At 42.5% G+C, this 13,139-nt stretch overlaps 1 protein-coding gene across 4 annotated transcripts in view; it reads left to right on the top strand.

The window, feature by feature from the left end:
- The window catches only part of LOC140465654 (sorting nexin-11-like), a 132,443-nt gene that overhangs the window by 26,963 nt on the left and 92,341 nt on the right, over positions 1 to 13,139 (top strand). For all 4 annotated transcript variants that reach the window (XM_072561241.1, XM_072561240.1, XM_072561243.1 and 1 more), the window contains 2 exons: positions 4,205 to 4,305; positions 5,986 to 6,084. In XM_072561241.1, the coding sequence (XP_072417342.1) occupies positions 4,205 to 4,305; positions 5,986 to 6,084 (200 nt within the window). The remainder of the gene's footprint in view (positions 1 to 4,204; positions 4,306 to 5,985; positions 6,085 to 13,139) is intronic.

Raw genomic sequence — 13,139 nt, forward strand, 5'->3', positions numbered from 1 at the left:
ACAACTTACCTATGATCAAATTCAAGGCTAGATACAGTACTTTCTGGTGTTTAGAAGAGTCAAAAGTGACTTAATTCAAGCACCTAAGAATCTGAGGATATTTGACCGGGTGGATGTTTTGTGGGAACATCTCAAACTAGGACTCATAGTTTTAAAAACAAGCAGTTTTAAGGCAGAGATGAGGATACTTTTTTTTACTGTGGGCTGAGAGGCTTTGGAATTTCCCAAAAGGTACTGAATGCAGAATCTTTAAAAAGTTTTAGGACAGAGGTAGATTCTTGATTCCCAAGGGGGCTGAAAGATTATGTAGAAATGTTAAGGTTAAAATCAAATTAGCCATGATCTTATTGAATGGTAGAGCTGGCCATAAGGGCCACATGGTCCACTCTAGTTTTTTGTTTGCAGGTTCATTCAGGCTTGAGTGGTTGAATAGCCTTCTTCCATTTCTGTGATTACTAGAATCTTCTCATGTTGCCTGTAGCCTTGCGTCGTTGTGGCATCTGTCATCAAGCTGGTTCCAGATCTCTGCCAAACTGCAGTATAGTCAATAGGCGACAAATAAATGCAGCCCACATATGAGACACTGTTTGAGTTTCTCTCCTGTGGTGAACCCCATGGCATCTGCTAGGGACCTGCCAGCGATGTCCTCCTTTTCCGTTTAATGACTGTTTGTGCATGCACCAGTTATATTTCCTTGTGACCCTGTTATCGTCTCTGCATTTAAAACACTTAACAAAACAGGAACATTGTTCGTCTTGATTCCAAGATTCAACTACCTGACCCTCCGATGTGTATTAACCAACTGTCCCCTATGAATGTGTTCACTGTTGCAGCAGCATCTTTCTGTATGTGGAAAGTATCATCAACCCTTTGGCTCAGTGGCTCTTTTTTTTCTTTATTCTTTCATGGGATGCAGTTATTGCTGGCAAGGCAAGTAGTTTCTGCCTGTCCTCAGTTACTCTTCAACTGAGTGGCATTTTTGGCCATTTCAGGGGGGCAGTTAATCTGTGGGTCAAGAGTTACGTATAGGTCAGATGAAGTGAAGCAGCAAATTTACTTCCCAAAACGGCCCCCGTGAACCAGATGGGCTTTTATGACAATTATGTTTTCATGGTCACCATTACTGACACTGGCTTTCTATTCCAAATATTATTAATTGAATTTAAATTCCTCCAGTGTTCCAACCCATGTCCCCAGAGAATTAGCCTGAATTTGTGCTTAAGTAGTCCAGTGACGTTACGACCATGTCACCATCTCCCTTCACATGTGAACCGAGGGCAAGAGTATCCGGTTTTTGTCCATAATGTAGGAGCAATGGAGTTTGATCCTGTCAGTGCCATACCTTAGAGTCATGGAGTCATTGAGCTGTATGGCACTGAAACAGATCAACTCGTCCATGCCAATCAGATACCCTAAATTAATCAAGTTCTATTTACCAGCATTTGGCCTGTATCCTTCTAAATCCTTCCTAATCATATATACCATTCCAGATGTCTTTTAAGTGTTGTAATTGTAGCAGCTTGCACCACTTCCTTTGGCATCTCGCTCCTTATATGCACCCTTTGCGTGAAAAAGTTACCCGTTAGGTCCCTTTTAAATCTTTCCGCGCTCACCTTAAACTGATGCACTTTCATTCTAGACACCCCTACCCCCTACCCTGGGGAAAAGACCTTGACTATTCAGCATATCCATGTCCCTCATGATTTTATAAACTTCCATAAGGTCACCCCTCAGCCTCCAGAGAAAACAGCCCCAGCCTGTTCAGCCTCTCCCTGTAGCTCAAATCCTCCAACCCTGGCAACATCCTAGTAAATCTTTTCTGAACCCTTTCAAGTTTCACAACATCTTTACTGTAGGAGGGGGACCAGAGTTGAACACAGTATTCCAAAAGTGGCCTAACCAATGTCCTGTACAGCCACAATATGACCTCCTAATTCCTGTGCTTAATGCACTGACCAATAAAGGCAAGCATTCCAAATGCCTTCTCCACTGGCCTGTCTATCTGCAACTCCACTTTCAAGGAACTATGAGCCTAGACTCTGTTCAGTAACACTCCTCAGGACCTTACCATTAAGTGTAGAAAATGTGAGTGTGTGGTCAAGAACAGGCATTGTGTCCTGTTTTCCTTACTTACTCGGCTCATGGTGTTGAGGTTTATTGTCATACCTGTCCTCGCTTAGCACAGCTGGCCCTACAGACCTGGGTTGAATTTGGAAGCTTTGTGATGCTGAGTGTTAGATTGTAATTGTCAAACGAAGTAGAGCAAGACATGACGACAATTCTTTCATGCTGTACAAAAGTGAGTTATTGTGATCTGGAATATGCTCCCTGAGGGTGGTGGTAGTGAATCTAGTAATGACTCTCAAAACAGAATTAAACACAAGGACATAAGAAAACAGGACAGTTTAGGCCTCTCGAGTCTACTCTGGCATTCCATAACATCATGGCTGAAGTGATCATAGCCTCTATTACACTTTCTTTGCCTGAATTTGCTAATCCCGGAGTTCCCTATAGTTCATGGAGCTGTTTCTTTTCAGCCTTGAATCTATTCAATGACACAGCCTCCATAGTCCTCTGCGGTAGAGAATTCCGTGGATATATGACCTCTGAGAGATTAAATTCCTCCTCATTTCCATTGTAAAAGGGCCAGCTAATTAATGGGATAAATGCTTGATGGGGAAAGGACATGTAGGGTTACGTGGAAATAGCAGAGGAATGAGCTTGATTTAGTCATAGAATCATAGAGATGTCCAAACAGAAACAGACCCCTTAGTTCAACTCATTCATGTCGACCAGATATCCTAAATTAATCTAATCCCATTTACCAGCACTTGGCCCATATCCCTCTAAACCTTTTCTAATCAGATGCCTTCTAATGGTACCAGCTTCCACAACTTCTTCTGGCAGCTCATTCGATATACGCACCTCTTAGGTCCTTTTTTAAATCTTTCCCCTCACCTTAAACCTATACCCTCTAGTTCTGGACTCCCCCAACCTCAATCCATGCCACTCATGATTTTACAAACCTTATATGGTCACCTCTCAGTTTTCAATGCTCCAGGGAAAACAGTCCCAGCCCATTCAGCCTCTCCCTATACCTCAAACCCTCCAACCCTGGCAACATCCTTTCTGAATGCTTTCAAAATCTTTTCTGAACCCTTTCAAGTTTCACAACATCCTTTCTATACGAGGGAGACTTTTAAAAAGGCTGTCACAATAATGCAAATGCCTTCCTCCCACACTGATAATTCTCTACACTGTTACAACCAAGGCTGGAAGAGTGCATTGTGGCTGTAGTCCACTATTCCATGGATCACAACATCAAATAAAAATTCATTTCCTGATGGTCAATTAAATATGATTTGGAAAGCATTTAAATAAAAAGATCTTTCAACCAGGTTTCTTAAATTCAGTCATTGGTTTATTATCAAAACAATACATATTCAATGAAGATGCAATAATTGGTTGACATATGCTATTGGTACTATGGTTGTATAGCTGTTTATCCCTGCAAATACTCACACGTATGTACACACTTCACTGGAAAAGTGAACAAGGATTTCTCCCTCCAGAGGTTTACTTTCTTAAGAAAAGGAAAATACTTTCTGGCCATTAAGGTTACTCTTGAAGGTAAAGAGAATGAGGTGTAGAATGTTCTGCCATTCTGATGTTCTGACATGTGGTCAAGTCATGTCTTGGCAAATGCATCTTGCTCAGGAAACACAATATTAAGAAACTCTTTCTTTCAGAAGAAGCATAAACCAATGTCGCCCTGAACTCAAAAAGATAATTCTTTCCCAGAAACTGGCAAGGTCAGTTGTGTGGCCCATCCTCACCGTTTTCTTGTCACCCAATTAATTGCTGACCCCACCTCCCCCCAGCACTCTCCATCTACTGTTTAAGCAGCCCCAGCAGGGGGCAACAGCAGAACATGAATTCTCACCAATTGTGTGATTTCTAGGAAATCTAAATTTAAAAGAAAAGTGTCACAGTGACACTTCAGTTACCTCTTTCAGAGAAACTACTCCAGCTATTTCCACAAAATTTGAAATAAATTCACTTTTCCATAATCCTCCAAAACATAAGGCCTTCAAGAGATATTAAATATCCTCATGGCAAAGGCAGGAGGGAGACAAGATTGGTTGTTTTTGGCTGGCAAACAGTAACAAAGTTAACTGAAAGGCCTTTTGCTGTTCTGTTTCAGACAAACAGTAAGGCATTTACAGTAAAGACTTCCTGTGTGCGGAGACGATATCGTGAATTTGTTTGGCTGAGGCGTCAGCTCCAGAAGAATGCTGGATTAGTGTAAGTACTGTTCCGAAAACAACTCCTACTCCTAATGCCCAGAGCACTAGGATTACCCATGATGAACTACACACACAAAACCAGGGCACAATTCGCAAACGGAGTCCCCTGAAAATACATTGTTTGCTGTTCTGTAAATAATCCTGGGATCATGCCTGCTGACCATCACTGGCACTGCTGGTACTTGAGCTGCCTTTGGATGGACACCTCATCATGTCAACCATTGCTTTGTTGATTGGGCAAAGGGATCTTTTATATGTGTTAAGGTCTCATCAGAAAGGTAACACTTCTGATAGTGCAGTACTCCATGTGTGTGTCAATTTGGAATTTGCACTCAGGTCTCTGAAATAGAACTTGAGCCCATGACAGTCTGAATTCAAATATAAAAGTGCTACTTACTAAACCAGTCAACAGATGAAAAATGACCAATTCTATTCACAGTTTGAACTTGCCAGGCAGAACCTTCCACAGATTTCGAAAGCTCTCTTGGCATTGAAGACAGCACTTGATTAGTAATGGTAGTGGCCTAAATTCCAGCTACCATCCTGTGGATTACCATATTCCCCACTAATTCCCAATCCTTTCTTCTGTTATGGACCAGACCATACCCCCTCAAAATATATTAAAAGATAGTCATGACACTAACAGTTTCTTATTTTAAAGGTAAGTGTAAGACGTTGCAATCCCGATGCAATTTTATTGGTCAAACTACTCGACTTTAATCAAAAAACACTATTTTACACCAAATTTAAAATGCAGACAAAATACAAAGATTAGAATGGCTTAACTGTAACTCTTAACGTTTAACAATAATATATATATTAACTGCTAGTAATGTTCCGCCTTGGGACCCTGCAACGACATGGCTTCAAGGTGGATTTCATCAGTTTCCTCATTTTCCCTCCCCCTCCCCCCACCTTATTCCAGTTCCAATCTTCCAACTCGGCACCACCCTCATGACCTGTCCTACCTGTTCATCTTCCTTCCCATCTCTCCCTCCACTCTCCTCTCCGACCTTTCACCATTACCCCCACCTCCGTCTACCTATCACAATATCAGCTACCATTCCCCCCCCCAGCCTCACCCCCTCCCATTTATCTCTCCACCCCCTAAGCTCCCAGCTTCATTCTTGCCCGAAACATCGATTTTCCTGCTCCTCGGATGCTGCCTGACCTGCTGTGCTTTTCCAGCACCCCACTTTGAACTCTGATCTCCAGCATCTGCAGTCCTTGCTTTCTCCTTGTAATTTTATAGTCCAGCTGTTACTTGTTTTTTCGTTTTAGAGTTCCAATATTCTTCCTGATGTTACTTCTTAGTGACTTAGCTCTCAGCCTACTTATTTAGCTTTTGGCTCTTTGAGAGGAACATTCTGATATTAAAAAGTGAAAGAACTGCAGGTGCTGTAAATCAGAAACAAAACTGAAATTGCTGGAAAAACTCAGCAGGTCTGGCAACAGCTGTGGAGAGAAATCAAGAGTTAATGTTTTGGGTCCAGTTCTGAGGAAGGGTGACTGGACCTGAAATGTTAACTCTGCTTTCTCTCCACAGATGCTGCCAGAACTCCTGAGCTTGTCCAGCAATTTCTGAATTTAATTCTGGTATTAATGTTTTAATTAACAGGTTTGGCCCACACACTTCAGCCAAAATGTAAAGAGTCATTTGTTGCTTTTGTTTTCACAGACCCCTCCCAGAGCTACCAGGCAAGAAACCATTTTTCCAAGTTAATGATATTGAAAGTATAGAGAGAAGACGCCAAGGTTTGCAGCAGTTTCTGGAAAAGTAAGTGCAGTGAGAGGATGTAATAACAATTGATTTAATCTGTGTTACCGAGGAGCCATTGTTAAGGGCTCATCCTTGGTTTATATTTCCAAATCTCTTTCTCTGTGCCAGGGTTTGATTCTCCACAGATCAATGCAGAATTCCCGTATTACAATTATGCAATCTGTATGAACAGACAGTGATAGGCTAGTGGGCCACAGAGTGATTGGAGATCATTGCTGAGTTCAAACTTCATTACCATCCTCCCTCTCCATTACTCAAATGTGACAAGAGGGATTTGTGGATTCTGGTAATGTATGTATGTATGGGATCAGAGTCGTTATTGCCATTCTGGGTGAGATCTTCCAACTCTGCTTGGCTCAGGGATTGAGCCTGACATTTTATACAGCTGGTATTATTGTTGTCAGAGAGGGAGAATATACTCATTCCTTTACGTGCTCAAGAGTGTTTTTACCTCTGTGTGGGCTGCAAATCCACTTATGGTTTTACCACTCGCCCCTGCCCCTGCCCACCCCCACCTCCCCGGCCATCTTTAGCATTTATATTAGCCTTTTCCAGCTACATTCAGTCCCTGGACTTGAAATGTTAATTCTGCTTTCTCGCCACAGATGCTGCCAGACCTGCTGAGTTCTTCCAGCAATTTCTGATTTTGTTTCTGATTTCCAGCATCCATACTTCTTTTGGTTTCTTACTGATGGTACAGGGGGTTGGTTTAATGACTGAAGACCGTGGCTTAATAGATAATGTTTGAATCAAAACTAAAATGCTAGCAAATAAGTTAAGAATTTAGAGTCAGAGGGTTATACAGCACAGAAACTGATAGTGAGCTTTCCCTGATCATACTGAGTTAATGTGACATGAACATGCACTTAATACTTTATTTGGAGATTGAATTCCTGAAGTCCTGACCTACTATAAAGCTTTTGGCATTGACTCTGTCCCAAATCTACAGGGAAATTGCTATGAGCATGAATGGGGCCAATTTGGGGAGTTCCCTGGTTCTCTACTCAACTGGGAACCAAGAGTATTGGGAGGCTTTTGCACTGAGAATCCCAGCCTTTGAAAAGATTGTTGACGTGGAATGCATTGCTCTGTCAGAATTGCATGCTGACCCAGATTTTCCTAGAGGAACTACTACTTCCCCACCCTCTCAACTTTTCCCTCCCCCCCACTCACCATCACTCTCTTCCCAGTTAATTCAGGGCACAACTTCTTGCTTGTATTACTGCATTAAACAATGTTAAATTTCAGAATACAGTCACCCCTGTAATTGCCCTGTTTCAGTACCAAGAAGCTGTGTTGCTATTTGATCTTTATTATCTATTTTGATTTCGGTAACAACTATTAAAATAACTAGAGCAGTCTGAAGTGAAGCTGATGTGAATTATGTTTTCAGTTGTTTTATTTGCTGTTTGGGGCACCATCTAGTGGCAGGCTCTGGTAGCACAACCTGATGTTCATAACCCCAGATTAGGCACAAGCTCTGGACCTAAACTTCGGGCTGAATCTTACCAGAAATATGTGTCTTATGATTCTGCTCCACAACCACCTGATGAGGAAGCAGCACTTTGAAAGCTAGTGCTTCCAAGTAAACCAGTTAGACTATAACTTGGTATTGTGTGATTTTTAATTTTGTCCACCCCAGTTCAACACCAACATCTCCAAATCATGATTACCAGAAATCTCTAAGTGTCAGTTTTGTCGAGTTTCCTGGAGGGTTTCAGTCCATGAGGGCTAGTGAGTTTTCTCGTTCTATTGTCCCAAACTCTGCCTCACTAATTTCACACCATGTCTCCTGGTGCCCCTCTCATCCAGTGCTAGACTGACACTCTCTCATGCTGTAGGTGGAAGACCTTGCTACTGCCAGGCATCCTGGGATTCTGGGTGCTGGCCCATGCCTAAAAGGCCATTTTGCACCAGGACAAGCTGCCAGGCAATCCAGGAGTTTGCACATTCTCCCTCTGTCTGTGTGAGTTTCCTCCGGGTGTTCCAGGTTCCTCCCACAATCCAAAGATGTGCAGTTTAGGTGAATTGGTCATGTTAAATTGTTAGTTGTGAATGGGACATGCAGGCTAGGTGGGTTAGTGATGGGAAATGCAGAGTTACATGGATCGGATAGGGGGTTTGACACTGGGTGAGAGGGTGAGAGAGTTATAGAGATGTACAGCATGGAAACAGACCCTTTGGTCCAACCTGTCCATGCCGACCAGATATCCCAACCCAATCTAGTCCCACCTGTCAGCACTCGGCCCATATCCCTCCAAACCCTTCCTATTCATATACCCATCCAAATGCCTCTTAGATGTTGCAATTGTACCAGCCTCCACCATATCCTCTGGCAGCCCATTCCATACACGTACCACCCTCTGCGTGCAAAAGTTGCCCCTTAGGTCTCTTTTATATCTTTCCCCTCTCACCCTAAACCTATGCCCTCTAGTTCTGGACTCCCCGACCCCAGGGAAAAGACTTTGTCTATTTATCCTATCCATGCCCCTCATAATTTTGTAAACCTCTATAAGGTCACCCCTCAGCCTCCGACGCTCCAGGGAAAACAGCCCCAGCCTGTTCAGCCTCTCCCTGTAGCTCAAATCCTCCAACCATGGCAACATCCTTGTAAACCTTTTCTGAACCCTTTCAAGTTTCACAACATCTTTCCGATAGGAAGGAGACCAGAATTGCATGCAATATTCCAACAGTAGCCTAACCAATGTCCTGTACAGCCGCAACATGACCTCCCAACTCCTGTACTCAATACTCTGCCTTCTTCACTATCCTATCTACTTGTGACTCCACTTTCAAGGAGCTATGAACCTGCACTCTAAGGTCTCTTTATTAAGCAACACTCCCTAGGACCCTACCATTAAGTGTATAAGTCCTGCTAAGATTTGCTTTCCCAAAATGCAGCACCTCACATTTATCTGAATTAATCTCCATTTGCCACTTCTCAGCCCATTGGCCCATCTGGTCCAGATCCTGTTGTAATCTGAGGTAACCCTCTTTGCTGTCCACTACACCTCCAATTTTGGTGTCATCTGCAAACTTACTAACTGTACCTCTTATGCTTGCATCCAAATAATTTATGTAAATGACAAAAAGTAGAGGGCCCAGCACCAATCCTTGTGGCACTCCACTGGTCACAGACCTCCAGTCTGAAAAGCAACCTTCCACCCTCTGTCTTCTACCTTTGAGCCAGTTCTGCATCCAAATGGCTGGTTCTCCCTGTATTCCATGAGATCTAACCTTGCTAATCAGTCTCCCATGGGAACCTTGTCGAACACCTTACTGAAGTCCATATAGATCACATCTACTGCTCTGCCCTCATCAATCTTCTTTGTTACTTCTTCAAAAAACTCAAATCAAGTTTGTAAGACATGATTTCCCCATGCACAAAGCCATGTTGACTATCCCGAATCGATCCTTGCCTTTCCAAATACATGTACATCCTGTCCCTCAGGATTCCCTCCAACAACTTGCACACCAGCAAGGTCAGGCTCACCGGTCTATAGTTCCCTGGCTTGTCTTTACTGCCCTTCTTAAACAGTGGCACCATATTTGCCAACCTCCAGTCTTCCGGCACCTCATCTGTGACTATTGATGATACAAATATCTCAGCAAGTAGCCCAGCCAGTGCAGAGTTGCATTACCTCTTTCCACACTGTATGGATTCTATAAAGGGGAAATTGCCTCATGCATCGTGGACAGGGTCTTGTATTTTCTATGTTTCTATTCCAGGAGTCAGTGGCCCACAGTAGGGCTGAAAGAGTCCAGATGCCCAACATTTTGCTGCTCACTCCCTACATGGAGAGGACCCTCTCCAAACCTGAGTGGTCACTGACAGTGTCCAGATTCCTTGACTGTTAACAGAGGAACCTGGCTTCAGTCACGCCTGAAGATTGCCAGTTATTTCCTCTCATCAGTTGCTGTAAGCTGTGAAATAACTGGCAATCTTCAGGCTTTTTACTGCAGATGAAAAAAGCTCCTTCCCTTCCAGAGGACCAATGGCATCTGACCTGAAGGCTCACAACCTCAAGCTATTCAGTGACCTGGGAGCCAATCACATAACTGTTGGCGAGTAGAATTTGGCCTGACAACTAGTGATCAGTTATTGATGACAATGGGCTGTTGTTGTGGCTGAAGCTCCATTTGTCCACATCCCATTGGCTCCAGCCTGTCTGCAAACTAGGATTCCACTACTGCTTGAACAGGCAACTGTGTAAGAAGCATTTACAATGAGTTTCAGGTATCTTACTTTTTTAAAAGTGCAGCAATCTTCCAACAGTTCTTGGCTTTCAAATCAACTCTCTTCCCATTAAGTCCTCAATAACAAAATACGGTCTTTAAAAGTGTGAATGGAAGGGATTCAGCTGAAGTTTGTGGTTTGGGACGTCCATTCCACTTGTGGTTTGTGAATGAAGAAGGATTAACAATGGAAGGTTTAGCACTGGATTCAGGATTCAGTGTTTGATTGACTTGGCTTATTGTCCTTTGCTTCTTTACCTGATGCCCACACGTGCCCACAGCTGTTGCTGATCAGGAACAGGAATCCTGTCTGATTTTACCCACCCCTCCCCCTCTGTCCCCTTCACCTCCTCCATCCCGGAAGCATAATGCACTGTTCACTTGGTTGAGTTTGACTAACACAGAACAGAACAGGAATTAGACTTGACCGGCTCAGTCTAATGTTTGCCATTGTGTACAAGGTAAAGAACAATAGACAAACATGCACCCGTACTTCAGGATGCCACCCTGGTCCATGATGTCTTCCTACCTTCTACTTATCTGCCCCTGTCAGTCAAACTATTAACTTTTATTCACTATTAGCAAGTTTTGAGAAGATTTTATTCGCTATTTCCAATATTTTATAAGCAACAAAGAAAAATATTCAAAGAAATTTTAATAATAGAAATACAATTTCTCCATGGCATCTAATGTTTAATTTCTGGAGACCCCAGGCCAATCCTAAAGGATTGACAACTCATAGCTGTGCTACTCCTGAGACCTGTGTCTGCCTCTCTGGAATGTCCTCAAGTTCTTCAGGTACAATGAATTATTTTAAAGTGCAGTCTGCAGTTATGTACAAAATAGGCAACCATTTTATGCACAGCAGGTTCCCACGTTCAGCGGTTAAATGGAAGGTCAATTGTATTCTTATTTTTTGTGAGGATGGTTGATGGTTGAGTTATTTTTATTGAATAACTCAAAGGGCCTTTAATTCCACCCACCCAGATGAAGTTTCAGGTTGAATAACGATGTGAAGTCCAGGATCTCCAACAGTACGGTGCTTCCTCAGTACTGAGCTGAGATCAACCAGGAGTATCAACCAGAGATTTTGTGCTCAAATCTTGGAGTGGGGCTTAAACCCCAAATGTTCTGACTACAGAGCAAGAATGCTACCAGTAGGAGAGCATCTGCCAAAAGTAACAATTTGGTGGTTTCACAAAAATTGGAGCAGCACATCATATTATCCATGGCGGACGTTTGCCTTGTTCAGGCTGTGAAGAGGCTGGGATAACTGTTCACCTCTGAGTCTAATCCATTGCTACAGACTGGGTATGAGGATTGTCATTGATAACTTGTTCCTCCAGTTAAAAATCACACAACACCAGGTTATTGTCACAATCACCTGATGAAGGAGTGTTGCTCCGAAAGCTAGTGTGCTTCCAATTAAACCTGTTGGACTATAACCTGGTGTTGTGATTTTTAACTTTGTACACCCCAGTCCAACACCGACATCTCCAAATCATTGTTCCTCTAGTGCACAGTCAGCTGGAAGCTGTTTCAGTTGTCAAACTGCTAGTGATTTTTAGCAGTAGGTGAATTCCTTTCACGGTGTACTCTGTACTTGACATTGTTACCATGGGAATTGGGATTTCTGGCATTTTGCCCAAAGATCAGGTGGGGGGATGGGCATGCAGTGGTTGTGTGGTGAGGGGATATTCATGTGCGATTAGACGAATGAAACTAATGGTAAGACAAGGTAATCTGTTTTCAGAAGGAATGGGAAGGTGGGAGAATATAAAGATGCAGCCACAGGATATTTGGCTGTAATCTACAACATTCAGCCATGCTCTGAAATAATTTGTTTTATAAAACCATGAGAGAAGAAGAAACCTTAAGCTTTGATCATTTTGAGTGGAATGTGTAACAGGAGCAAAAATAACTATCGAAAAGATTGAAATTTTATGAATAGCAACAAGAAAATAAGCATAAGGAGACTGCAAAGGCCGGAGATCAGAACTAACAAAATCTAGGAAATGCTTGTCAGATCTGAAAGCACAAAAGCTACCCTTGTTATTAGAATGAAAGCTTTTTACCAGAACCTGTTTCAGAAGCAAAACCATTGATTTCAAGTTCTCACAACGTGAAATGCTAACCCGAAGGTATCCAGTAAAAAAAATTCCTGGGATTCTAATTAATGTAATTAAAGCTTAACTTGATAATCCCTTTCCAAGAAATCAGTGACCATGATTAGAAATCTGTCTCATGTGAAAGACCAAAAAATCTGAATGTTTCCTTTTGTTATAAAGGAGATTTGACATAACCACCTGATGAATGTGCAGCGCTTTGAAAGCTAGTGTACTTCCAATTACACCTGTTGGACTCTCACCTGGTGTTGTGCGATTTTTAACTTGGATTGGGCAGTTCACCTACTCCACCCTGTCCCTAGGCCAATGAATTTTAGTCTCCTGTATTCCGCTGTTTCTCTGATCCAAAGCAATAAAACATCGCTCACCTCTGTCTGCACACTCTACACACTCCGTTTCCTGAGGTGAATGTCAGCCAGGCATGACTTAATCCTAATGTCAGCCAATTACTATTCTGTAACTAGCCACCAGGAGGAGGCATGGATAAGAAAAACCAGCATTTTTGTAGCAGTTTTATCCACAAAATGTCCCAAAGTACTTTATAGCCAATGAAGTCCTTTTGAAATGTAGTCACCGTTATAATGTAATGTATAATACATAGCAGTCGATTTGCACATAACAGCCTCCCCCCTCCTCTTTTACTGTGCCCATTAAAATCTAACTCTTTAGCCAAGGGTGAAATCTTACAGG

The sequence above is a fragment of the Chiloscyllium punctatum genome, chromosome 42 (assembly GCF_047496795.1).
Source record: "Chiloscyllium punctatum isolate Juve2018m chromosome 42, sChiPun1.3, whole genome shotgun sequence".
In the NCBI taxonomy this organism is placed as follows: Eukaryota; Metazoa; Chordata; class Chondrichthyes; order Orectolobiformes; family Hemiscylliidae; genus Chiloscyllium; species Chiloscyllium punctatum.